The 26,837-nt window shown below is 37.8% G+C and overlaps 1 protein-coding gene and 1 pseudogene across 4 annotated transcripts in view; one reads left to right on the forward strand and one right to left on the reverse strand.

Moving 5' to 3' along the window:
- The window catches only part of ACSL3 (acyl-CoA synthetase long chain family member 3), an 84,484-nt gene that overhangs the window by 41,624 nt on the left and 16,023 nt on the right, over positions 1–26,837 (forward strand). For all 3 annotated transcript variants that reach the window (XM_079135136.1, XM_079135134.1, XM_079135135.1), the window contains 8 exons: positions 9,451–9,868; positions 16,810–16,987; positions 18,035–18,144; positions 18,989–19,127; positions 20,617–20,767; positions 22,313–22,436; positions 22,669–22,740; positions 25,546–25,685. In XM_079135136.1, coding sequence (XP_078991262.1) covers positions 9,491–9,868; positions 16,810–16,987; positions 18,035–18,144; positions 18,989–19,127; positions 20,617–20,767; positions 22,313–22,436; positions 22,669–22,740; positions 25,546–25,685 — 1,292 coding nt within the window. In that variant the 5' untranslated portion in view covers positions 9,451–9,490. The remainder of the gene's footprint in view (positions 1–9,450; positions 9,869–16,809; positions 16,988–18,034; positions 18,145–18,988; positions 19,128–20,616; positions 20,768–22,312; positions 22,437–22,668; positions 22,741–25,545; positions 25,686–26,837) is intronic.
- LOC306658324 (heterogeneous nuclear ribonucleoprotein A1-like) lies at positions 24,155–25,538 on the reverse strand (annotated as a pseudogene). The gene has a single exon. The product of its transcript is annotated as a heterogeneous nuclear ribonucleoprotein A1-like (transcript).

Genomic DNA, 26,837 nt, shown 5'->3' on the forward strand with positions numbered 1-26,837 from the left:
TGATTTGCATTTCTCTTATTACTAGAGATGTTGAACATTTTTCCATATGATTGTTGATTACTTGTAGATCTTCTGTGAAGTATCTATTCATTTCCTTAGCCCATTTGTCAACTAGATTATTTGCTTTCTTGATGTAGAGTTTTTTGAGTTCTTTATAGATTCTGGAGATTAGTGCTGTATCTGAAGTATGATTGGCAAAGATATTCTCCCACTCTGTAGGCTCTTTCTTCGCATTGCTGAGAGTTTCCTTTGCTGAGAGAAAGCTTTTTAGTTTGACTCTATCCCAGTTATTGGTTCTTGCTTTTATTTCTTCTGCTATGGGAGTCCTGTTGAGGAAGTCTGGTCCTAAGCCGACATGTTGAAGATCTGGACCTACTTTTTCTTCTATTATTTACAGGGTCTCTGGTCTGATTCTGAGGTCCTTAATCCATTTTGAATTTAGTTTCGTGCATGGTGAGAGATATGGGTTTAGTTTTATTCTGTTGCATATGGATTTCCAATTCTCCCAGCACCATTTGTTGAAGAGGCTATCTTTTCTCCATTGCATATTTTTGGCCCCTTTGTCTAGTATGAGAAAATTGTATTCATTTGGGTTTGTGCCCATGTCCTCTATTCTGTACCATTGATCTACCTTTCTATTTTGGTACCAATACCATGCCGTTTTTGTTACTGTTGCTTTGTAGTAGAGTTGAAGATCTGGTATTGCGATACCCCCTGTTTCACTCTTCCTGCTAAGGATTGCTTTAGTTATTCTGGGTTTCTTATTCTTCCAGATGAATTTCATAATTGCTTGCTCTATTTCTGTAAGGTATGTCATTGGGATTTTAATTGGAATTGCATTGAATCTGTATAGCACTTTAGGTAGTATGGCCATTTTGACAATATTAATACTTCCTATCCATGAACATGGGAGATCTTTCCATCTTCTAAGGTTTTCTTTAATTTCTTTCTTTAGTGTACTGTAGTTCTCATTGTAGAGGTCTTTCACCTCTTTTGTGAGATTGATTCCCAAGTATTTTATTTTTTTCGAGGCTATTGTGAATGGGGTAGTTTTCCTAATTTCTCTTTCTGAAGATTCATCACTTATGTATAAAAATGCATTGGATTTATGAGCATTGATCTTGTAACGTGCTACTTTACTGAATTCACTTATGAGTTCTAAGAGTTTTCTGGTAGAATTTCCAGGTTCCTCTAAATATATAATCATGTCATCAGTGAACAGGGATAGTTTGAGTTCTTCTTTTCCAATTCGTATCCCTTTAATTTCTTTGGTTTGTCTAATCGCTCTGGCTAGAGTCTCAAGAACGATGTTGAATAGAAGTGGTGAAAGAGGGCATCCCTGCCTTGTTCCAGTTTTTAGGGGAAATGCTTTCAGGTTTTCACCATTTAGAATGATATTAGCCATGGGCTTAGCATAAATGGCCTTTACAATGTTAAGGAATGTTCCCACTATCCCTATTTTTTCTAGTGTTTTGAGCATGAAGGGATGCTGTATTTTATCAAATGCTTTTTCTGCATCTATTGAAATAATCATGTGATTCTTGACTAAGTCTATTGATATGGTGAATGACATTTATTGATTTCCTGATGTTGAACCAACCTTGCATCCCTGGGATGAAACCCACTTGATCATGGTGCACTATCTTTTTAATATGTTTTTGTATGCGATTTGCTAAAACTTTGTTGAGAATTTTTGGGTCGATGTTCATTAAGGATATTGGTCTGAAATTTTCTTTCCTCGATGTGTCTCTGTCTGGTTTAGGTATCAGTGTGATATTGGCTTCATAGAATGAGTTTGGGAGGGTTCCCTCCTCTTCTATTTTATGGAATACTTTGAGAAGTATTGGAATGAGCTCCTCTTTAAAGGTTTTGTAGAACTTGGCTGAGAACCCATCTGGTCCCGGACTTTTCTTTGTTGGTAGGCTTTTGATGACCTCTTCTATTTCATTACTTGAAATTGGTCTATTTAAATTGTGTATGTCCTCCTCGTTCAGTTTAGGCAATTCATATGTCTCTAGAAACCTGTTGATGTCTTCGAAATTTTCTATTTTGTTGGAGTATAGATTTTCAAAATAGCTTCTAATTATGTTTTGTATTTCACTCGTGTCTGTTGTGATATTTCCTTGTTCATTCCGAATTTTAGTGATTTGGGTTTTCTCTCGTCTTCTCTTTGTTAGTGTGGCTGAAGGTTTATCAATTTTGTTTATTTTTTCAAAGAACCAACTATTTATTTTGTCAATTTTTTGTATAGTTTCTTTTGTTTCAATTTCGTTGATTTCAGCTCTGAGTTTAACTATTTCCTGTCTTCTACTACTTTTGGTGCTGGTCTGTTCTTCTTTTTCTAGGTCTTTGAGCTGTAGTGTTAGGTCGTTTATTTGTTGAGTTTTACTTCTTTTATTAAATGCGCTCCATGAAATAAATTTCCCTCTAAGTACTGCTTTCATAGTGTCCCAGAGATTTTGATATGATGTTTCTTTGTTCTCATTTACCTCTAAGAATTTTTAAATTTCCTTCCTAATATCTTCTGTTATCCATTCATCATATAATAGCATGTTGTTTAATCTCCAGGTGTTGGAGTAGTTTCTGTTTTCTACTCTTTCATTTATTTCCAACTTCAATCCATTATGATCTGATAGAATACATGCTAGTGTCTCTATCTTCTTGTATTTGCTAACATTAGCTTTGTGGCATAATATATGGTCTATTTTAGAGAAGGATCCATGTGGTGCTGAGAAGAAAGTGTATTCACTCTTGGTTGGATGGTATATTCTATAAATGTCCGTTAAGTCTAAATTATTGATTGTGTTATTGAGATCTATGGTTTCTTTGTTCAATTTTTGTCTGGAAGATCTGTCCAGTGGTGAGAGAGGCGTGTTAAAATCACCTAGTATTATTGTGTTGTGGTCTATTTGGTTTCTGAAATTGAGAAGGATTTGTTTGACATACATGGATGAGCCACTGTTTGGGGCATACATGTTTATGATTGTTATATTTTGCTGATTTATGCTTCCCTTAAGCAGTATGAAATGTCCTTCTTTATCCCTTCTGACTAACTTTGGCTTGAAGTCCACATTATCTGAAATGAGGATGGATACTCCAGCTTTTTTGCTGAGTCCATGTGCATGGTATATTTTTCCCCATCCTTTCACCTTTAGTCTGTGAGTATCTTTTTCTATGAGATGAGTCTCTTGCAGGCAACATGTTGTTGGATCTTTCTTTTTATTCCAATCTGCCAGTCTGTGTCTTTTGATTGATGAATTCAGGCCATTAACATTCAGGGTTATTATTGAGATATGATTTGGTTTCCCAGTCATTTTGTTCATTTTTTAAATTTTATTTATTTATTTATTTATTTATTTATTTATTTATTTATTAGACACGACTTGGTTCCTCCTTTATTTGACAATTCCTTTAAGGTAATTCCTCCCTTTGCTGATTTGCTTCTTTGTTTTTCATGTCTTCGTCATGGAATATTTTGCTGAGAATGTTCTGTAATGCTGGCTTTCTTTTTGTAAATTCTTTTAGCTTTTGTTTATCATGGAAGGATTTTATTTCATTGTCAAATTTGAAGGTAAGTTTTGCTGGGTATAAGATTCTTGGTTGGCATCCATTTTCTTTCAGAGCTTGAAAATGTTGTTCCAGGCCCTTCTAGCTTTTAGGGTTTGGATTGAAAAATCTGCTGATATCCGTATTGGTTTCCCCCTGAGAGTAATTTGGTTCTTTTCTCTCACAGCCTTTAAAATTCTGTCTTTATTTTGTATGTTAGGTATGTTCATTATAATGTGCCTTGGTATGGGTCTGTTGTAATTTTGTGTATTTGGAGTCCTATAAGCCTCTTGAACTTGATTTTTCATTTCATTCTTCAGATTTGGGAAATTTTCTGATATTATTTCATTGAATAGATTGTTCATTCCTTTGGTTTGTTTCTCTAAGCCTTCCTCAATCCGAATAATTCTTAAATTTGGCCTTTTCATGATATCCCATAGTTCTTGGAGATTCTGTTTATGATTTCTTACCATCTCCTCTGTTTGTTCAACTTTGTTTTCAAGGTTAAATATTTTGTCTTCAATGTCTGAGGTTCTGACTTCCAGGTGTTCTATCCTATTGGATATGCTTTCTATGGAGTTCTTAATTTGGTTTTTGTTTCCTTCATTTCAAGGATTTCTGTTTGGTGTTTTTTCAATATCTCTAACTCTTTATTGAAATGATCTTTTGCTTCCTGTATTTGCTCTTTTAACTGTCGATTGGTGCAATCATTCAATGCCTGCATTTGCTCTTTCATCTCATCATTCAGTGCCTGCATTTGCTCTTTCATCTCATCGTTTGCTTCCCTAATCATTTTAATTATGTACATTCTGAACTCCTGTCATTTCTTCTGCCATGCTGTCATTGGGTTTTATTGATGTAACATCTAGATTTGTTTGGGGCATTTTCTTCCCTTTTCTCATATTGTTCAGGTATCAGGACCACTGAGATATTGCAGATTTCCTCTATTGACTTATAATGTCCCTGAAGATTTCTATATATCCCCTCTTAGCCTTCAGTAGGCTGAAGTCTTGGAGGAAGTTGATAGCACGGTGCTCCACAAGGAAGGTGCCTCTCTAGGGGTGGTGACCTTCAGGTGGGGTATATTCCCTGCTAGTGGGCAGAGGTGCTTCCACTTGTTGACCAATGGTCATCCAAAGGGGAACTAGGCTGCGGGCTGAGGCAAGGCCTGTTTGGGCCTGTGTCTCTGATTTTACCATCCTTGTGGGAAAACCTCACCTGCCAGGGAAGACTCACCTGGTGGGGAGGTCTCGCTGGTCAGTTCCCCTCCTAGAGGTTCCCCTCAATCTACAGCTACCGCCTGGGCTGGGCTGCCTTTCTCTGCAACGTTCCCAGGGGCCCGGACCTACCTCCTGGACCTGGGAGCCTCACCCTTCGCCGACGAGTCTCCTTAGGCTGCCTCTCCTCAGGGAATCTGCGGGTTCCAGCCCGCAGTCCTGGAACCTTCGCTTCGCCCCTAAGCGTGTCTCTGTGTGGCTCTTCCACCAAGAAGCCTCCTAGGTCCTGGACCCTTCTCTGCACCTAATCGCCTGGCTATGCGGCCCCTCTTCTGAGCAGCTACCTGGAGCCCCGTACAATCGCTCCGAGTCCCAGAGACCCGCCGCACGCCTCTTCCTCCAGACAGCCGCCCGGTGTTCCGGTGCGGTCACTAGGAGTCCAAGCAACTCACTGCCCGCCTCCTCCTCCCGCCAACTACCCGTAGTCCTGGGTAGTCACTCCGAGTCCAAGTGACCCGCCCCGTTCCTCCTCCTCCTCCAGGTAGCCCCCCGGGTGTTCAGGAGCGGTCACTCTGAGTCGCTCTGAGTCCACGTGACCCACTGCACGCCTCCTCCAGGCAGCCACCTGGAGCTCTGGTGCGGCCACTCAAGACCAAGTGACCCACCGTGCTCCTCCTCCAGGCAGCCCCCCGGTGTTCAGGAGCGGTCGCTTTGAGTCAAATCTGCTCGCCACGTAGCTCCTCCTCTGGCAATCGCCCATAGCTCTGGTATAGTCACTCCGAATCCAAACGACCACACTCCTCCCCGCTCCTCCGGGTAGGTCCCTGGTGTTCAGGGGTGGTTGCTCTGAGTCCAAACAGCTCGCCGCACAGCTCCTCCTCTGGCAACCGCCTGTAGCTCTGGTGCAGCTGCTCCGAGTCCCAAGCGCCTCGCCAGGCTGCTGCTCCTCCTCCTCCTCCTCCTCCTCCTCCTCTGGGGAGGCCCCGGCATCAGGAGTGGTCGCTCTGAGTCCAAAAAGCTCTCCTTGCAGCCCCTCCCCTGGGCAGCCACCGGACCCCCAGTGGTGGCTCCGAGTCCCAGTGCTGTGCTGAGCGGCCTCCTCTACGATGCTCCCAGTTGTCCGAGTTCACTGCTCCAGCGGGGGGAGGGGTGTCTCGCCAGCAGCTCTACTTCACAAAGTTCCCTGCGTTCCGGGACTACCGCCCCATCCGGGACGCCTCCCCTATGGGAGAGACTCACCTGGCTGCTTTGAGTTGGTCCTAAGTCTCTCAATATCTCCTCTTTTGAATCCTGAGTCCTGGAGCAACATGAAATGCAGCCACCCTCTAGGCCGCCATCTTGAAACCTCTCTCCATGATCTTAAGCATGGCAGTAATCCATGTTCTCTGGACTGGTCTTCAGACCGTTATACAATATATTGTCTAAGAAAACAGCTAGGGAGGGTGAACAGAACCTGAGGCTCATTTGGGAGTCCTGGCTTCTCCCCAGCTGTGCATGAACAAATTTGGAGATGTTTCTTAATTTGTAATAGAGTTGGATATTTAATTTTTATTTATTTTTTTGCAGTACTGGGGATCGAACTCAGGGCCTTGTGCTTGCGAGGCAAGCACTCCACCAGCTGAGCTATCTCCCCAGCCTGGATTTTTAACTTTTAAAGCACAGTTTTCTTTATTTCCTTGAACACAATCACACTTCAATCTCTCTATGAAGTCTGACATCTGGGTCCTCTCAGGGACTTCTGTCTACTTTCTTCCCTTTCGTAGGTGACATATTTGCTATTCGTTTGCATGCCTCATAATTTTATGTTGTAAACTAGACATTTTAGATGACACTGTGTAACAGCTCTGAATAGTGATCTCCCTCCTCTTGTATGACTTCGTGCTGTAGTGTTTGTTTAGTGGCGTGGTTAAATTAGTTCACTGTGCTTTTTCTTTCTCATGTAGTATGCTGATACTGCTCCTTAGAGGGCACATTCTTGGCCCCGCACAGTCACAGTCACCCTGAACTGCCCGTCCATGATGATAACAGTTTTAGCAGCGGTGACTTTAATTGTCTCTTTTCCTGCTTTCCTTGTTAAGTTTGTGTGTAAGTAGTTTGTCTCTAGTGGTATCACAACCAGCAGTTATTCTTCACTAATTGTGGGGTGGATTGTTTTATTCTTTTGGACAGAGCTCTGGGCCGTAACTTGCTCCATAAAATAGATGCTCTTCGGTAGGGATTGTACCAGAGGCCAGTCTTCTAGATTTTTCAGGAATCTTGGAGGGGGTCTTTTTAGAGATTTCTTTCCCTTGTACTCTGTTAAACATTTGATTGGTTTATTCTTTTAATGCTTTCATGTTGCCATCAATCTCATGTTATCTGCTCACCAACAGTCTTTGTACTTGACAGTGCTATCAGACATGAACTGTGTTTTCTGTTCTACCTAAACTCAGTCTTAGACATTACTAAGAGTTTTCTGTTCTTACTGCTTATGTCTCTGGCCTATGTAGAACCTCTAGGCCATTGAGATGGAGACTGGGGCAGTGGCTTGATTTTTTTTTCTTCTCTGCTGTATGAGTGGTACACTAGGCCATGAATGTAGATACTGATGTCAGTTTGGAGCTTCTCTTAACTGCCTGGAACCTCTACCTTAAAAGTGAACTAAAATCATTTTGGAAAACATTTTGAAAAGATTAGGATTAGGAACAGAACCACCATATTACCCAGCTACTCCACTCCTTGGTATTTATCCAAAAGAACTAAAATAAACACATTGTTGTAATACATACATACTAGTGTTTGTAGTAGCACAGTCCACAATAGCCAAATTATGGATCCAACCTAGGTGTCCATCAGTGGAAGAATGGATAAAAAAATGTGTTATATATACATAGTGGAATTCTACTCAGCCATAAAGGACAATGAAATTGTTACTTCCGTTAAATGGATAAAACTGGAGAGCATCATGCTAAGTGAAATAAGCCAGACTCAGAGGGTCAAATGTTGTTTCTCATGTGCAGAAGTTTGGAAAAAGGAACAAAATGGATCTTGTGAAGATAGAAGGGAGATCAGTAGAGTAGAATCAGGGAACAAAGAGGGAGGGAGAAGGGAGGGGAAGGGGAAGAACTGGGGAATGAAGCTGATCAAACTAAGCTTGGTGCATGTATGAATGTACTACAGTGCATTTCAATTTTATATATAATTGCCTCCATTAAAGGAAGACCAGTAGAGTAGAGGAAGGGGATCAGGGGGAGGGAAGATGGAAGGAAGTGGGGTAGTACTAAGGATTGACGTAGAACTGTGTTATACACATGTATTAATAAGTCAAAATGAACCCCCTCATCTATATATAAAACTATGATACTCAAAAAGTAACCTGTGCTCATTGTTCTTGGCTGCTGCACATGGGATAGAACACTTGCCTTATAAGTGGGTATTGGGTGAAAGAAGGGATTCCTCAAATCTCTTCACTATACGTTGCTGGAATAGAATTTTTACAACCTGGAGCTGAGGTGAAATCATAGTCCAGTATTTGGAGTAGGGCAGGACAACTTGTTAATAGTTTGTTTCAGTTTTGTTTTTTCAAGAATGACATTATACCCCATGAACCATACAGTGGTATTTCCTCTTTCTGGAGCACTCTTCATCTCCACATAGGCACATGGAACACTCTTTTCCTTCTAAGTCTCTGTTTAGAACAGTGAGGCTTTCCCAGGGATCTGTGCATACCTACATATATATACATTTACTTGTCTTCCTCTCCCAGTAAAAGTGTGGCTCCCCTAAGAGCAGGGACTTAGTCTGTTTTGTTTAATGTTTTATTTCCTGTATTTAGAACAGTGTCTTGAGTCTGTTTGAAGGTTGTAGCAGGGAAGCACAGCTACTTGTATACCCTTGGCTGAAGAACTGCCCTCCTGTATTGGGGAAGGTTGTCCTCTTCATCCTCTTCAACCGAGCGTTCAACTTCAGGAGGGACACACGTGGAGCAGTGAGGGAGAAAGGGGATACCCACCTAGCCAGCCAGAACAGCTGAATCAACCCTGGTGATAAATGGGGTGACAGATGTCATAGCCAGAGCACCCTCACATCCTAGCACTAACCTAACACTCAGTGTTAGTACCTAACACTCAGTTTCAATGAATTTGATGAATGCGGAGTGTAGAATGACCAAGCGTATGGCCTTTTTGCTTCATTTTACTGCCTAAATTGGCAGATACTTAGAACCACTATGGAAAATGAATGTTACATGTTGCCAACTTCAGTACTTGCTAGAGTGAGAATGGCATTCATAGGGGAAGAATGCAGGGATTATTTAGCGATGGCTGCTGCTGGGGTCATGAAAGAGAAGAACGTGGTATATATGCAAAATATTTGCTATCTTTAATAGAATGGGATGCTAATGAATAGGAAATGAGTGAATTTTTGGTCTCCCTGTCCCTTTCTGTCTTGCTCCCTCCTTCTCCTTAACTACTGGAAAGGTTAAGTTGGAAAGGCTACCTGTTTACAGTATGTTGTGGAAACTTTTCTATCTAATTTCACTGCTATTGAATATGGTACAAATGAGTCTATTAGAAACATTGGGATACTGCATGGGACCATTATACTAATTCCTAACTGATTGAAAAACTTCATTTGCTTGACTAATGAAGAACTGTTCTTTCAAGTTATTTTAAAATAATTTTGAACTAATTTTTTTTCTTCCTTCTAGGTTCTTGCTGACACCTGTTAGTTCTACTTCTTGAACACTTATGAATAACCACGTGTCTTCAAAACCATCTACCATGAAGCTAAAGCAGACCATCAATCCCATTCTTTTGTATTTCATACATTTTATAATATCACTTTATACTATTATAACATACATTCCATTTTATTTTTTGTCTGAGTCCAGACAACAGAAGTCAAACCAAATTAAAGCAAAGCCTGTAGATTCAAACCCTGAGTCCGCATACAGATCTATTAATAGTTTGGATGGTTTGGCCTCATTATTGTACCCTGGATGTGATACACTGGATAAAGTTTTTATGTATGCAAAAAACAAATTTAAGGACAAGAGACTTTTGGGAACACGTGAAATATTAAATGAGGAAGATGAAATACAACCAAATGGAAAAATTTTTAAAAAGGTAAGATGACATTTCTTGGCTTTGAATTCCCTGTGAATACAGTGTACTTTTGGAAGTGGTAGCAAGGGACAGGTGACAAGCACAGCCTTCTCCTGCTTGAATTTGCTGATGTTGCAGGAGAAAGGGGACTAGACTGTGCTCTCATCTCTCTGAATTTCCAAACTTGATTTGTTCTGCATTTTTCAGAAAGACATTTAGAATGCATCCTGCTGCAAGGCTTTTTTGAATCTGGCTGTCTCCCAGGACTTGGAATAGAATGTCATGTAGTTTGGTTATATTCCCTGGTTTCCAGAAGTATTGGGTGCTTGAGATGCCTCCAGGTTTTGGGTGTGGACCTTCTGTCTCTGGTTTTCATATGGGTTGTTGTGGGTGCATAATGTCTTAATACTTTGATTATGGCAATTGCATGACTTTTAAAAATATCTTTTTACAACCATAGAGGAACCTGCCATTATTGATTTGAAACAGAACAAGCTGTCCCCAGAATTAGAGAAACGTAGTTGTTAAGAGCCAGGAATCCTGCCTGTGATCCCAGCAATTCAGGAAACTGAGACAGGAAGATTGAAAGTTCGAAGCTGACCTTGGCAGCTTAGCAAGACCCTGCAAAATTAAAAACAAACAAACAAGGGCTGGGGAGATAGCTCAGCTGGTAGAGTGCTTGCCTCAGCAGTGCAAGGCCCTGAGTTCCATCCCCAGTACTGCAAAAACAAACAAACAAACAAACAAACAAAACAGGTGGGGATGGGGGGTGGTGCTGGACTCCAGACACAGACTATAGGTTTGAATCTTCTTTGCCTCTTATTCACCATGTGACTTTGGAAAAATTATTTAACAAATTTGCCTCAATTCCTTTGTCTTTAATATGGAGGTGATGATCATCACATTTATTATTATTTTTTATGAGCCAAACTGTGGGTTTTTTTTTTTTTTTTTTTGGTGGTACTGGGGACTGAACCCAGGGCCTTGTGCATATGAGGCAAGCACTCTACCAGCTGAGCTATACCCCAGCCTGCCAGACTGTTTCACGGCTTTTTATTGATCAACTTTTAAGACTTTAAATAACCTAAGAGTTAATATTACTATCTGCAAATTATAGCATTGAGGGCAGAGATGGGTTAGGTAATTTACCCAAGGACTCATAGCTACCAGTATTGTAGCTAAGACTAGACTACCCAGGCCTTTCAGTTATACTCCTTGCCGAGTTCTCAGGGGTTTGAGTGTGTGTGTATTTTGTGCATGCATAATGTACTTGGGACCATTGCGTCTTTAGCACTGTTACTATTGCGAATTTATGTGAAGGGCTTTAGGGACAATATGATAATCAGTAGTACTTAATAATTTCATTGGGTTACAGGTAGAAAAAATAAGAGTTCTTTTTGTTACTGGAAATAAAGCCAAGGGAGGGGAGTGTTTTTTAACCTTTTAATAGCTTATTAATTTTGCTGTCTAAATTCTGTTATTTTCCTCTTAATATAAAGGAAATGGCAAGCAAGTTGATGTCAGTAATTCCTAGAAACTAAAAACATTTTCATTCATCAGCATAATCTGTATATTTCCTGATTTTTGGAGTGACCTTATATCTTGTTTTGTCTGGAACGGTCACAATTTATGCCTGTTGTTCTGACATTAATAGTACCCTGATAACTGAATAAAGTTATATAGTCACCTTGCTTTTTAAGGCATATTTCCTATTTTTTTTGCTGACTTGGAAAAACTTGAATATTTTTCTACTTAAGATTTAGTTATTAGAATGTTTTTGAAAATTGAGGTCATGTAGTTAAGCGTACTTGATTATTGTTCTCTAACCTCTAGATTATAATTTGTGAACATTTTATCTAGTGAAACATGCTTTTGTTATATTTAGTTATATTTGATGCTTGAATCTGTCTTTGTGGGATCCGATAGTTATAAAAAGGTACTGAAAGCACTACGTTTGTAGGTGCTGACTTTTCTATTCTTCTGCCTACCTTGTGCTTCACATATCTAAAATATATTCATTTTTGTCTTTTCACTTCATATGTCATTTGAATTCAAAGGTTGGGTCCTCTTAGTTTAAGCATGTAAAATAAAAGACTTGTTTTTATGGGAAGCTTAATTTTTCTCCAATATCCCACAAAATGCCTAGGTATTTTATGTGACTAGCAGTGAACTGATTCCTGATTATGTAAAAAGGAGAAAACCTTGTGTGGTGAATATGAAACTTCTTAATTCATGTATCAGTATAATTAGGACAGAATAAAATCCTAGAGCTGTCATAGTTACTTTATCTTGGTGGTAGGAATCCAACCCATGGTCTCATGCATGCTAGACAAGCATCCTACCACTGAGCTATATTCCCAGCCCACTGAAATTAATGAACTTCAAAGGTTTGTTTTGCACAAACTGAGAAAAAAAGGCACAGAGCAAAAGCTGCTGTGTTTTGAGGTTTGGTGAACCTTTTCGTGACTGCTAGCTCATCCTTCGAAGTTCTATATGTTTTATAAAACTGTAGCAAGATAAACACCTGGGGTCTGTGTATCACCTGATTGCCACCTTCCCAGCAGCTCTGTCTTGTTGAAATGAAGAACTTTGAATGATTGAATTTCAGAGCAACTTTAAAAATGCATGTGTACCTGAAATAGTAGAAAAGGGTTGCAAAGAATGAACATATCAGAAACACCACAAGTTCGGTTCAGATATTTTTTGAGCTAAATATCTGAAATATTTTTAATTTTTTTCTTGTATATTTAACACATATTAATTACAGAGAATAAGAGGGATTATATAATCATAGTGTTTACATAAGACTTCACAGACATTCCTTCTAAACTGATCCAAAAAAGATAAATAGGAACACTTATTTCTGTTCTTGTAAATTGACTCATCCTTTTTTTCCTTTCTCAATGCCTTACTTTGTGTTGCTTCCTACTCCAGAGTCTTATTTTTTACCCTTTTATGTGTATGTGTGTGATATTTACTTTCCAAGTTGTTAGAACATTGATATCATGATTCATATAAAAAGTAATGGATCTCTTGGCCGGGATCTGTGGTTTGGTATTACGTCTGTCTATTCTTGGTTTTCCCTTCCAAACTTGTTCTTTTTCTTGCCATCTTGTTTATTAAAGGCACATTATATACCAAATAGCTCAACCCAAGATCTTCTATTTAGAATACAGAGATGCTAAAAACTAGATGGACTTTCTTGAAGAAGACAGAAAAATGTATAATTTTCAAATGGTTATTTTACAAATTATGAAAGGAAAAAAAGTCCTAGTATTTAATAAAGAGGTTTGTCTCAGCTGTGTGAAAAGGTGATCCTCATTAGACATTTTCATCCTTCTGAGTCCTGAATGGTTATATATTTGTGTACATTCATCTTACACTATGTTCTGTATGTTGTCACCATTTTATTTTTATGGTTTTCTTTTAAAGTAAGTGACCATGGTCAGAGCATCTATGTCTATAGGTTCCTGAACAAACTAAATTACCGAGTTTCTGTATTTCATGCGGTTATAGTTGCAATAATACCTTTAATATTATAAATGTGTATGTTATACCTTTCATAGAACAAAAATATAGATAAGTGTAAGAGATGAGAGTGATCTCTGAAGTCACCTTAATCTCTTCCCTAAGTTTTGATAACAAAATTGCTCAAAGATTCCCTTGTCATTCATTCAGATAACTATGCTGTGAGGAAAGTTCAACCTATTTATGTCATGTATTGGGGCACAGGTAAGAATATTTAAGAGGTGGCAGGCCAAGAATGTATGTGATTGTTGATCACAACCGAACTATAGTAGTTAAATGTTCAGATGGGCATGCCTTTTTTTTTTTTTTTAAAACTAGTCTTAAAAAGTGAGGCAGCCAGCCAGAGGGGAGACAGACAAGAAGACTTCCTCAGGCTCAAAATGAAATTGTACTTAATTATACCACCCATTCCGTGTTTATCAAATAATTGCTGAATGCCTCTAACAATAATGAACAAGTCACTGTGGTTACTCTTCTCTGGATCTTAACATTTGCATGGAAGGACAAGAGACAGTAAATAAGTTAACAGAAATGTAATCTCCTGTGAAGAAATAAAAGAGGATCGGTGATCAAGGAAAACTGTCCCTTCTGGGTATGTGATGGTTCAGCGTGGCCTGATAGCAAGAGAGAACCAACTTCTCAAAGACGTGGGTAAAGGACGTTCTTTGTAGTGGGTGGAGTTGGAGTAGCGGCTCTGAGGCAGGAATAGCTCAGTTGAATGTGGTCTGTCTTTGGGGTGTGAAATTAAGAAGGCATTTGGATCCTGAGAGAGGTCCTTAGATTCTGTGTCTCACATGACCTGTCTTAACCTAGCCTTGCCGTCTGAAGAATAGATGAAGTGAATTTATAGGAAATTAGTCAGGGAAGAGGATTTGAGAGGAATACAGAGAGATATGTAGCTTCTGAATCCCACAGGGCTTGGTAGGCCAGGATAAGGGGTTTGGTTTGTTCTCTAGTGCTGCTGGAAAGGGAAGCCCTGCAGAATGTTAAATAGGGGAGTGACCTCATTTAAATGAGTTGTAGGGGAATAAGAATGAAAGCAGTTTGACCAATTTGGTAAGAGTTCAGGGGAAAGATGGACCAGGATGAAAGGAATGGAGGTAGAAAGAAATGACTAGATTCTGGGCATATTTTGTAGATAGTTGATATAATTTGTAGATGGATTTAGAAATGAGTTGTGAAGATAAATGTCATGGAAAGCACCTCACAGATTTTTGTGTTGAGTAGTCAAGGGAATGGTACATTACTGACAGTGGAATGACCAAGAGAAAAAAGGACAATAAATGAGAATTTTCTTTTTCAGAACTTGCTGAATTTGGTGGGACTGTTAGATGGTCTACTTAAGCAATCACGTTAAAAAAAAGTTGGGTATCCAAGTTAGGGGCCTGAACTAGAGATGAAAATTCTGAAGCCTTTGAAATAAAGTTAGAGAGTCTGACTTTTTTAGGGACACTCAACCATGTGGACTAGAGTGTGAGTACAGATCAGTGTAGGTTATTAAATTTGATGGTAAGAAGCTTAGGGAGTTTGTTTAATTTCTAATTGTTTAGTGAAGTGTGAGACAGGGTGATCACATGGAAGTAGAGAGGAAGGGAGGATGTTTAAGTAGAGAAGGTTTCAAAGCTGTTTCAGAGGGGGAGAAAATGAATATACTAGGGTAGAATAATAAAGTTGTGAGCTGCTGAGATCTATGTGCTGTATTTAATAAGGTGCTGTGTTTTTCTGCAGCAGTATTTAAAAATAAAGGCAGAATAAATTAACGAGTTTAATCTCTGGTTGAGCTAACCAGAGGGACAACAGGACAAAGTTAGGATTAGAAAATTTATAGAGCAAATCAGATAAAATTAAGGAGTGAATATTGTCATCTTAATGTAATCTTTATGAGAAATATAATTACTAGATGACTCAGTGGTTTAAAGAATTACGTTTATATTAAAATCTTCAAAGATTTTAACATGTTTTATGTATGAGGAAACCCTTGAATTAAATTTGATATGATTTCTTTGCCACATGGTGAAATCACAGGAGTTTACATATTTGGATTATATATCTAATGCCTTTTCAGACCATGCACATTCTTTGAAATTTAAGAAGCCTGTCATTTAGATTCTAGAATCTGGAAAGTCACCCAGTCTTATATTTTGGATTATACAATTCTTAATAATTAACCAGTTTTTGCACATTTTGGGCCCAATTCTCAACTGTCTTCTCACATCTGCAGAGCTCCTTTTGAGGTCATTGGAGCTCCCTGTACTGAGCATTTCATAGCAGTGCAAAGCAAGGCGAGAGTTTGGCACCACTACAGTTAAGCAAGTACCATCTTAAGTACAGTTGCTTTATTCATCAAAATAAAAATTTTATTTAGTAGCGCTATCATTGAATCAGACACTAGAGGGCAGCATTTGTCCTTTTTTTATTTTGGTTTTTATCCCACCTTGTCTGAAAATTCCTTGAATATTGTTTGCATTTTAAAAAATGAATATGGTCAGATTTTTTTAAAGATGTTATATATTAATAACAGCTGTGTTTGGGAACTATCTATGAGCTTGTACACAGTCTGTTTTTTTATCCAGTCTTTACACGTAAAGAGGAATTTTTGGTCTTGTCTAAGTTAAAGAAAATTCCTAGAGACAAAATGTGTTAACTAGCTTTAAAATAACATTATTACTAACTCAAACGTAGTGTTACCTGCACTCATGCTATAAGGCTAGAACCAAGACTTACTTATTTTGGATGTGGCAATTCAAATTGAACGGCCATGAACATTTCTGTTACTTTGGGGAGTAGGGCCAGTTTCTATTTATGGGTCATGTTGTACTATTTGGTATTGAAATACAGACATTCCTAAGTAGAAGGAAAGTAAAATTTGGCATCAGTACTTAGTTCCAGGTTAGATATTAAATTAACAACTAAATCATTTAAGTAAAGGAAATCTGCACGTGAATTTTTAGTAGAGGGCCAAGATATTGACCTACAAGATTCCATCAAACAGGATATTTTTGAAAATAAAAAGTCCTTCCCAGGACTGGGGTTGTGGCTTAGTGGTAGAGTGCTTGCCTAGCATGTGTGAGGCACTGAGCTTGAATCTCAGCACCACATAAACATAAATAAATAAAATAAAGGTATTGTGTTCATCTACAACTAAAAAAAATGCCTTTTTTAAAAAAGTATCTCTCCCCAAATTAAAAAAAAAAAGCCCAAATTCTGTCACAGTTTAAAGACTTAGGATAGCATTTCAGTTGATCTAGAAGATATTACAAAATAGCTGATTTTTAAAATAGATTTTTCACTTGAAACTCAATTCTAGCTTTTTATTGGGTAAAATATCTTACGCAGATGTAACTGGTTATTAAATTTGGAACATTCTGACTTCTTTCTGTAAATAATAATTTGTTTATATTAAAAGCTATTTGTATCTTTTTTATGTTTATTAGGTTATTCTGGGAAATTATAATTGGCTGTCGTATGAAGATGTCTTTGTCCGAGCCTTTAATTTTGGAAATGGATTACAGATGTTAGGTCAGAAAGCAAAGACCAACATCGCCATCTTTTGTGAAACCAGGGCCGAGTGGATGATTGCTGCACAAGCATGTTTTATGTATAATTTTCAGCGTAAGTAGGCTTTCTTAACTTCTGAAAGAGTGAACTTCTGTAATTTGGGGGAAGGGTGATACTGTTTAAAATAATGTTCCACCCTTAAGAGGTTAAAATTCTTGTAGCTAATCAGTGGAGAACTCTTGTCAGGATTTGGAATTTTTGGTCTCTTGGAAGAGGAATCAAATTGTGGAATAAATCGTACCAGCCAAATGTAGTGAGGGGGCTTGAACCTTTGTGTGTGTGTGTGTGTGTGTGTGTGTGTGTGTGTGTGTGTGCGCGCGCTTGCGTTTTGCCGGGCCTTATCCATGCCCGGCAGATGCTCTTGCAGCTGAGGCACATTCCCAGCCCTACTTGAACCTGTTGAAAGGAGACTTTCTGGGTCAGGGAACTACACCTACACCCAGGGGTTATGGCTCTGCTGCCATCCCTGAGGAGTCCCCTTTGGTGTTCCTGGCATTTTGTAAATGCCACTTCTGTCAGTAGCAACAGCTGATCTCGAAAACATGTCCACGCTGAAACTGGGGACTCCTGGGTGCTCATTTGCATGATCCGTAGTTTTAAAGTTGTGGTTATTTTAGTGGCAGCTGTGACGATGCAGTCTGCGAGATGGCCCTGAAATGTGCCGAAATGTGGCGTCACTTTGTCTTTTAGATGAAACAGCAGACACTTTTCACCTGATTTCTTGCTGTAAAATTCTCCAGTTTTTCTTTAAGTGTCACCTTTTTGTTTTCACAGTTTTGGGTTTACACTGTTTCTTTTAAGAAGCTTTGAAATAATTTTCTTCAAAGTCATTTTATGTCTCATTTTTTTTCAGTTAGGCAGAAAAAAGTAAAAAAATCATGTTATTGTAACATCTGTAGGTGAAACAATAATAATTTAAACATTGATTAATACATCAAAATAATTTTAAGAAACATAACACCATTTCTCATAGACTTATTTATTTAACAATCTAGTGTTCAGAAAGCTGCTTTGTGATTCACATCCACTTCAGGGGTGTTATTTGCGTTTGGTAGTTAATGAGGTGTTTGAATATCTTACTTCTCTTTCTTTTCCTTGTAGTTGTTACATTATATGCTACCCTAGGAGGTCCAGCCATTGTTCATGGATTAAATGAAACAGAGGTGACCAATATTATCACTAGTAAAGAGCTCCTACAAACAAAGTTGAAGGTGAAGACTGTAGTTGATTTATAACTATCTGATACTTCAGAATTTTTACTGTGGTGAACCTTATTGATAACTTAATACTTTCTTTCATGATCTTTTATATCTTTAATGTTTTTGCCAGCTTTTAGGAATATCACACTTTATTCTTTCTTTTGGAACAGAAAAATTAGATTTCATATATATTCAGATAGACTACAGTTAACAAATTGCTAATATGCCTATGTCTAAATTGAAGAGGTTACAGCTTTTTCTTTTATTATACTTCTATTTTCTAGTCTGTTTTAAATTTGTTATTTTGAAGGTCTGTATTTTAAAGCAGTAATTTACTGAGTTTAAATCACTGGATAATGATTTTCAGGATATTTTAAATGCTAACAAGGGAAATTCTTAATAAAATATAGGAAAAGGGTTTCTTCAGTTTCTTATTTGCTCCCTCTAAAAACAATAGTATCTGGGATATTCTTTTTAAAATAAATGTACAAGTGAAATCCCCCTCGCTCCTTTTCCCTGCAACACCCCCACCCTGCACTCTTCCCCTTCCCCTTTCTGATTTTGCTTGTACTTCAGCCTATGTTTACATGACTATTTTTTGAGGCAATAACTTTGTCGATTCGGATTTGACCCAAGAACAGGGTGCACACTGTAAATCTAGTACTATACAATAGCGAGTTAGACCAGTATTTGTTCATCTAAAAAAGTGGTCTTTAGCTCGTGCACCCATCCCTCTTGCTTTTTTTGAGGCAAAAAATGAATAAGTCACTGAATATAGTGAACTACTTTTATTGGGTCCTGAACTATTTGCTAAACTCTTTGAAGAGTAAGGAATGTGGTAAATGTGTTTTTCCAGGATATAGTTTCTTTGATCCCACGCCTGCGGCACATCATCACTGTTGATGGGAAGCCACCGACCTGGTCCGAGTTCCCCAAGGGTGTCATTGTGCACACCATGGCTGCAGTGCAGGCTCTTGGAGCAAAGGGCAGCATGGGTATGTCATATTTCTCTCTTTCCTTATGTGCAGTCTCCAGTCACCATGTTCTCCAGAATTCCTCCAAAGTTATGATCCTCAAGTTAGATCAAATATCACATTTGTCTAGGCACAGCTGGGGAAGGTGGGCTCTTCTAGAAATACTTTCATCCAGCCTTTGAAGAGAAAAGTTTAAGGAAAACACTAACGTTAGTTTATTGATATTCTAAAAGTAGTATTTATTTGAAATGAATTTAAAACTTTTTCTCTTACATCATTCATTGTTCTTCTTTCCTTTTTCTGATAGTTTTGTATAAAGTTAGTTTTATAAAATGATGCCACTGCCTGTGCCTGTGTGCATCACTGTTAAGTGTTAACAGAGGACTAACCTGGAGCCTCCTTTTACTGTCTGCTCCAGCTCTGCCTTTCTAGAGGGGACAGCTTTATCCTCCAGGGATAAGCACAATTAAGAATGGTAAGTCTAGAAGTTAGGACTGCCAAAGAAGCATCAAACAAAGTTATTAGAGTACACAGTGTTTTGAGAGTTTGCAAAATCTCTTGGGCTGCTGGGACTATTTCCCCTGTAGTGGAAACTTAGTGATGAATTAGTTGAAATACTGTTTGGAGACAAGGACAATCAGTTATCAAATGTTGTCTTAGAAAGAGCAGTGTCCTTGACGTCCTGATGGCAGAGAATCGTGCTGTGAGTTGAAGAAGTGAATGGCAGACCTAGAAGTAGAGACTGGTGAGACAGAGGGGCTCATTCTCTTGGGAACATGTTCATAGAGTGGTTTTCCTTGAAGTCTGTATGTTAGGGTGTTATTGAGGGTGACCAAGAGAATTTCACCACTGTGAAGCAGAGGACATTTTTTAGCAAACATCCAGATACCCTACCAGGCCCTTTCTGTTTCTTAGTTGAATTATTAGAATAACTTTTTGTCTCAATTCCTTTCTGCTTTTTCTAAAGTTAGCCACATGGCAGCCATAGTCATCCTTGTCAATTGATGACATGCTGTGTTCAAAACACTCTGCTTTCTGTTCCAGAGTGAAATCCAAAGTCCTCGGCCTGGCCTCTGAGGCCTGTGGAGTCCTAGCTGCTCCTTCACCACCATTTCCACCACTCTTCCTCTTGCTCGATCCATTCCATACATATGCCAAGCGTATTTCTACCTGAGGGCCTTTGTATTGCTTATTTACCTCTACTTGGAATACCCTTCCCAATTCCAGGGTTTTTATGGCTCTTTTTCTCATTTTATTCAGGTCTTTGCTAAATAACTACAGAGAGGCTTTTTTCTGACTTTTCCATCTAAATAGCATCTACTGTCATTTTCTTACCTTGTCATTACTTTTCTTTATGAATTTAACCTGTCTGTCCTAATAGAACATATGTCCTTTATATGTTTGTCTACTGTATGAGTAATTGTGTTAACAAATAAAATGATTATGAAAAAAAATGGTGATGTAGCTGAACTTCTTAGAAGTGTGCATTTTTTTTTCTTCTTCTACACAGAAAACAAACCTCATAGTAAACCACTGCCCTCAGATATTGCAGTAATCATGTATACCAGTGGATCCACAGGACTTCCAAAAGGAGTCATGATTTCCCACAGCAACATCATTGCTGGTATAACTGGAATGACGAAAAGGATTCCAAAACTGGGGTATGTCATAGTGAAATAATAACACTGAATAGTTAAGTATTCATACCTGTTGTTACAACATTTGTATCATTTTAGTATGTTGCTAAAGTACTTCTTTAGTCTAGTCATAGAGGCATTTCCTTTAAAAAAAAGTTTATTAACATCAAGTACAAAACAGTTACATGTATGAAGTTCGAAATGTAATTTGTAGATTTTGCAGGGGGCGGTTACCAGGGATTGAACTCAGGGACACTCAATCACTGAGCCACATCCCACCCTAGCTCTATTTTGTATTTTATTTAGAGATAGGGTCTCACTGAGTTGCTTGGTGCCTCACTATTGCTGAGGTTGACTGTGAACTCGCGATCCTCCTCACTCAGTGTAGGTTTTTTAAAAGTGCAAATTTTTTCTGTTTTACAATTGCAAACCCCCTAATTTAAATTATTTTAATCAGTCCATATTGTTGCCTTACATGTGTTGTCATTTTTATACCTAAATACAATTTAGATGAATAGATAATCTATCCAGGAAATACTTATTCAACTTCTATATTTATAGTCGCTGATTTATGTTTTTAAGACGGACTCTAGTGGCAGTAGGGTAGGGTCTCATGAAGTGGGAAGAGACTGATGAGGAAACTGGATGAAGTTTGAGGGATTGTAAAGGAACCATCCCCAGAGATGACACCACTAGTATAGTGAGTGATCTGGTGCAGTGGTTGGATATTTCTTTTTAAATGTTTTTAGTTGTCGATGGACCTTTATTTTATTTATTTATTTATTTATTTATTTATTTATTTATTTATTTATTTATTTATTTATTTATTTATATGCAGTGCTGAGAATTGAACCCAGTGCTTCACATGTGCTAGGCAAGTGCTCTACCACTGAGCCACAACCTCAGCTCAGGTTGGATATTTTTGATGCCATTATGTATAAAAATTATACATATACACATGAAATTACTGTGGGATTGAACTTGGGGATGGAGAGAAATTTTTCTTTAAATGTGTACTCCCCAGGAAAAAACTTAGAGCCACAGTTTTCTTTATGATTTTGCCTCAGTTGCCCTTTGTATTTTAGTGGTGGGGGTAGTTCTTGAAAAATGTACATGTAGGTACATAAATTTTTTTAACATGTTAAGATAAAATTTATTATTCTTAATTGTATCTAGCTCCCAGAGCAGTCATGTTTTCTGTAAAATTTCTGGAAGACACCTGTGAAATCTATTTCCGTTCTGGTTGGTAACCCACTGAAGACTTCGTTTCCTCCTTGGATGATTTCTTCTGTCCTTCAGTCCTCTGTTTGTTTGCCTTATCACTTTGTTTCTATAGCACTCAGTGTGTGCCTTCAAGTAGGAGTGGAAACAGGTACTGCCCAGGGAGCCTACCCGCTCAGTGTTAGACTGGACTGTAGTTCTTTTTCCTAATATTCTCAGTATCTGTCTCAGTGTTTTTCTCCCTCCAACAGCAGGGAGCTCAAATTAATAGCCTATGACCCTTCCATGTGCCTCCTGTGGCAGGGAAAGTGCACCTGACCTTTGCTTTTTACATCTCTTTTCTTTCAGAGAGGATGATGTATACATTGGATATTTGCCCCTGGCCCATGTTTTAGAATTAAGCGCTGAGCTTGTTTGTCTTTCTCACGGTTGCCGCATTGGCTACTCTTCACCACAGACTTTAGCAGATCAGGTAACTTTGTAACTTGAAATACTTACCTAAAATAATTAATTTTTAGCACTTTTTTTCCCCTGTGAATATGACAATGTATTTGAAGAACAACAATCATTTAAAAAATAGGCTCTTTTTAATTGCTTTTTAGAATATAAGTACACTAAAATGATAAATTTACAATAGGCATTTTTAATCTAAGAATTCCATTGAGTTTTCAAAATAAGGATCACTTTTTCTTTCTATTTTATAGTCTTCAAAAATAAAAAAAGGAAGCAAAGGGGATACATCCATGTTGAAACCAACTCTGATGGCAGCTGTCCCGGTAAGAATTGACCATTATTTAATATCAAGTACTAAAGAACCATCAGCAACTGCACTTGACAAGGCAGCTTATGTAGGATTTGTTCCACACCAAATATCAATATTGCCTTAAGTAAATCTGACAACACTTATACTTGCTTTAATTTATCAACCAAATACTCAATTTAGTTTCAGCTTCCATCGATATAATCAGTTACTTTCCCTAAATAGCTTCTTGTTACAATCATTTTTGTGATATCCATTTGCTGATTAGTAGAAACCTAAAGCACAACAGGAGATAGGAGGGGAAGGGTATGAGGACGCTTTTTTTGTTGTTGTTGTAGATGGACGAGATACCTTATTTTATTTATTTATTTTTATGTGGGGCTGAGGATCAAACCTAGTGCCTCACACAATCCAGGCAAGCACTCTACCACTGAGCCCCAGTCCCAGCCTGAGGCCACTTTTATCTACACAAATTGTATAATTACTTCCTGAGTCCTCAGAAAGCCTGACCAAGTCACCAATAAAGAGTGACAGCGTCACTATTCCAACTTTGCGAATTACCTGAGAAGCACCAAGTATCCAATTATAATGAGAGTGGAGAGGATCTGGGAAATAAGATCATACATATTGGACAGCAACAGTTTTTTGTCTATTCCTCATGTGGGCTTCCTGTAGTTTTCTGAGTTTGCTTTTAAAAAAGTGTTGGGTACTTGGATGCTCAGACCAAGTAGTATTATGTAGTTATTCCAAAATCAAATGTAAATGGGCAGAAGTTTTGGAATTTGCGTTAAGTATAATTATAATTTCCTAAGTAGTGTCCTGCTTTAAATTCTTAGTTCACTTTGAAGTTAATATGACTTAAAATTGTAAAGGAAAACAAATTTTTTTGTCATTAAAACAAAATGCAATTCAGACAAGAAAATTTCATGGGTGCAGCATAAACTAAAAACCAAAACCAAACAAAACAGAAGAATAAAATAAAAAATGCTATGGTCCTTTTGTGAGTGAAATAGGTGGTATGTCTATATATTTATGTGATAAGTTTAGGAGATTTTTAAAAACATTTCAAATAGTTGTTCATTTATTTTGTAAATTTAGTTTTTAGTTAAGAATAAATAAGATAAACAAGCAAAGCAATATAAGCAATCGCTAATGGTATATTCTTGCCTTAAGGCATTTTTTTATTATTATTCATATGTATATCTAGATATAGTTCTATTAAAAATTATTTGCACAAATCTCACTTTTTTTTTTTTTTAGAAAAAGACACATTTGTTCAGCGTCATGATCAGACTATTACATTTAGCAATCATAGCATGGGTGCAAAAAAAAAAAGTTTTTAGGTGCTTCACATTATTTAAAATTTTGTAAGTTTTTTTCCTGCCTTACTTTAATTACCTATCTTTAGAGTCTTTGTTGGAATGCTTTACACTTTCTACAGAACAGAAACTAAAATAACCTGTTATACAATTAGTCACAAATACAGTCCTCGAGTTCTTTTGCCCATACATGAGTATTGTCTAAACCATGTCTTCTTTGTCACAGCTAGGCCCTGCCACCACTGTGCTTGGCTGAGTTCACAAATCTGTTGTGACCTGTAGCTTCCCTGTCACTTCTCTGGTTCTCCTCTCCTGCTAAGCTTTGTTTCCTGACAGTATTAAAACCTTCTGCCACTGCCATAGCTACTGCTGCTGCTGGAACTGGCATAGCCACCTTGGTTTCGTGGTTTGGCAAAGTATTGGCCTCCACCACCGTAAGGTCCAGAGCTTCTGCCTCCAAAGTTTCCATCCTTCATGGGTCCAAAATTTGATGACTGATTGTTGTAATTGCCAAAATTATTGTAGCTTCCTCCACCTCCAAAATTGCTTCCATCATTACCAAATCCATTGTAGCCATCCCTGCTGCCACCATGTCCACCACCACCATGGCTGCCACCGAGGCCACCATGACCACTGAAGTTTCCTCCACGATCAAAACTGTCATTTCCACCAAGAGCACCTCCACGACCACCACCAAAATTTCCAGAAGCACTTCGACCTCTTTGACTAGATGAAGCACTAGCCATCTCTTGCTTTGACAGGGCTTTCCTCACTTCATATTTGTGGCCATTCACAGGACAGTATTTCTGAATGACAATCTTATCCACAGAGTCATGGTCGTCAAAAGTTACGAAAGCAAAGCCCCTCTTCTTTCCACTGCCTCTGTCAGTCATGATTTCAATAACTTCGATTTTCCCATAGTGTTCAAAATAATCTCATAGATGATGTTCTTCAGTGTCTTCTTTAATGCCACCAACAAAGATCTTTTTCGCAGTTAAGTGGGCCCCTGGTCTTTGAGAATCTTCTCTTGAGACAGCTCTCTCTGGTTCCACAACTCTTCCGTCCACCTTGTGAGGTCTTGCATTCATGGCTGTATCCACTTCCTCCACAGTGACATAAGTGACAAACCCAAAGCCCCTGGAGCGCTTGGTGTTTGGGTCTGTCATTACCACACAGTCCGTGAGTGTTCCCTATTGCTCAAAATGGCTTCATCAGTTGTTTCAAAGCTCAGCCCTCTGATGAATAGCTTCCGCAGCTGTTTGGGCTCTTTAGGGGACTCTGATTTAGACATGACGGCAGCAGGAACAGAGACTTTAATGATGCTTTCTCGGCAGCGTCCACGGGCAGCACAAATCTCACTTTTAAGCTAATTGTGACTCTTTAAAAATTCGGTCCTGATAGAATATGTCTTTAAAAATATCTTAATATTGATAGAAATATCAGTTGGTTGTTATTTAAATATATAAGGCAGCTGTGATATGATTATTAACTCATACTTGTAGGAAATCATGGATCGGATCTACAAAAATGTCATGAATAAAGTAAATGAAATGAGCAGTTTCCAACGGAATCTGTTTATCCTGGCCTATAATTACAAAATGGAACAGATTTCCAAAGGGCATAGTACTCCACTTTGTGACAGGTAAGTGAAGGGTTATTAATGTGATAGTTGTGAGAAATAAATCTATTTTTAAAAGTCAAAGAACTCTTGAAAAATCCACCTGCATAAGAATTTGAAATTTTCACGTATGATTTTTGTTGTATTGAATATTATGCTTAAATTTTATGACATACTTTATTATCTTTGTTTTAATATTTAATTCAATATGAATATAAAATGACAACTAAGTATAATTAATATTTTGTTTAAAATTTTAAATGACCAGTTTTAACTCTCACTTCTATTCAGTAGATATATGGTTTTCTTATCAAATAGTTAGAAATTAGAAAGTGAAACTGTTAGGTTCAAAATATTTTTATAGGAATATAAATACAGTTTTTAGGTGCTTCACATTATTTAAAATTCTGTAAGGTTTTTTTTCCTGCCTTACTTTAATTACCTATCTTTAGAGAGATACAGAAGTTGCTATGGAAAGTCTGTTCATCTAACTTTTCTTTTTTAAATGGATTGCCACTTAGTCTTATCTTTTTCTGTATCCCTCACCCCCATCCTGTGCATAGCTAGGGATGGAACCCTTGGTATTAATAGCTCATGCTAGGCAAACACTCTACTACTGAGCTACTTCCCTGACTCCACCTTCTCCTTTTTTAAATTGGGGTGTAGTAAACCCTCTCTAAAGTGTATTTTCAGAAATATATCAATAAAGTGTTTGCATTTTTTTATTCATTTGAAATAATTTGCCAGATTTTTAAAAAGCAACAAATATTTTAGAACTTGAATTACTGAACTTTAAAAAAAAAGAGTTAGATTGCTGTATTCATATATGTATATAATTCTAATTAAGGCAAAAGATTTGTTTGCCATTAATAATTTTATAAAGATACGAGATTGTTTAGTATTAACATAGTAAACAGTGATATATTTTCACACATTTGATATAACAAATTGCTGTGGCAATTTGCTGTGGCTCTAACGGATTTCCTTTACTTTATTGAAAATTTCTTAAGAGGAAGCCATACATCTTTATCTGGTTGATACTAAAAATAAGATTTAATAGTGAGTTGTGACATCTCCTAAATTTGGATAGGTAACTTAATCTTAAACTCTCATATAACAAAATGGAGAGATTAGTCTAAAGATTTAAAAATTTCCCATTCAGCTTTAAAATCCTGT

The sequence above is a fragment of the Sciurus vulgaris genome, assembly GCF_902686455.1.
Source record: "Sciurus vulgaris genome assembly, chromosome: 3".
Lineage (NCBI taxonomy): Eukaryota > Metazoa > Chordata > Mammalia > Rodentia > Sciuridae > Sciurus > Sciurus vulgaris.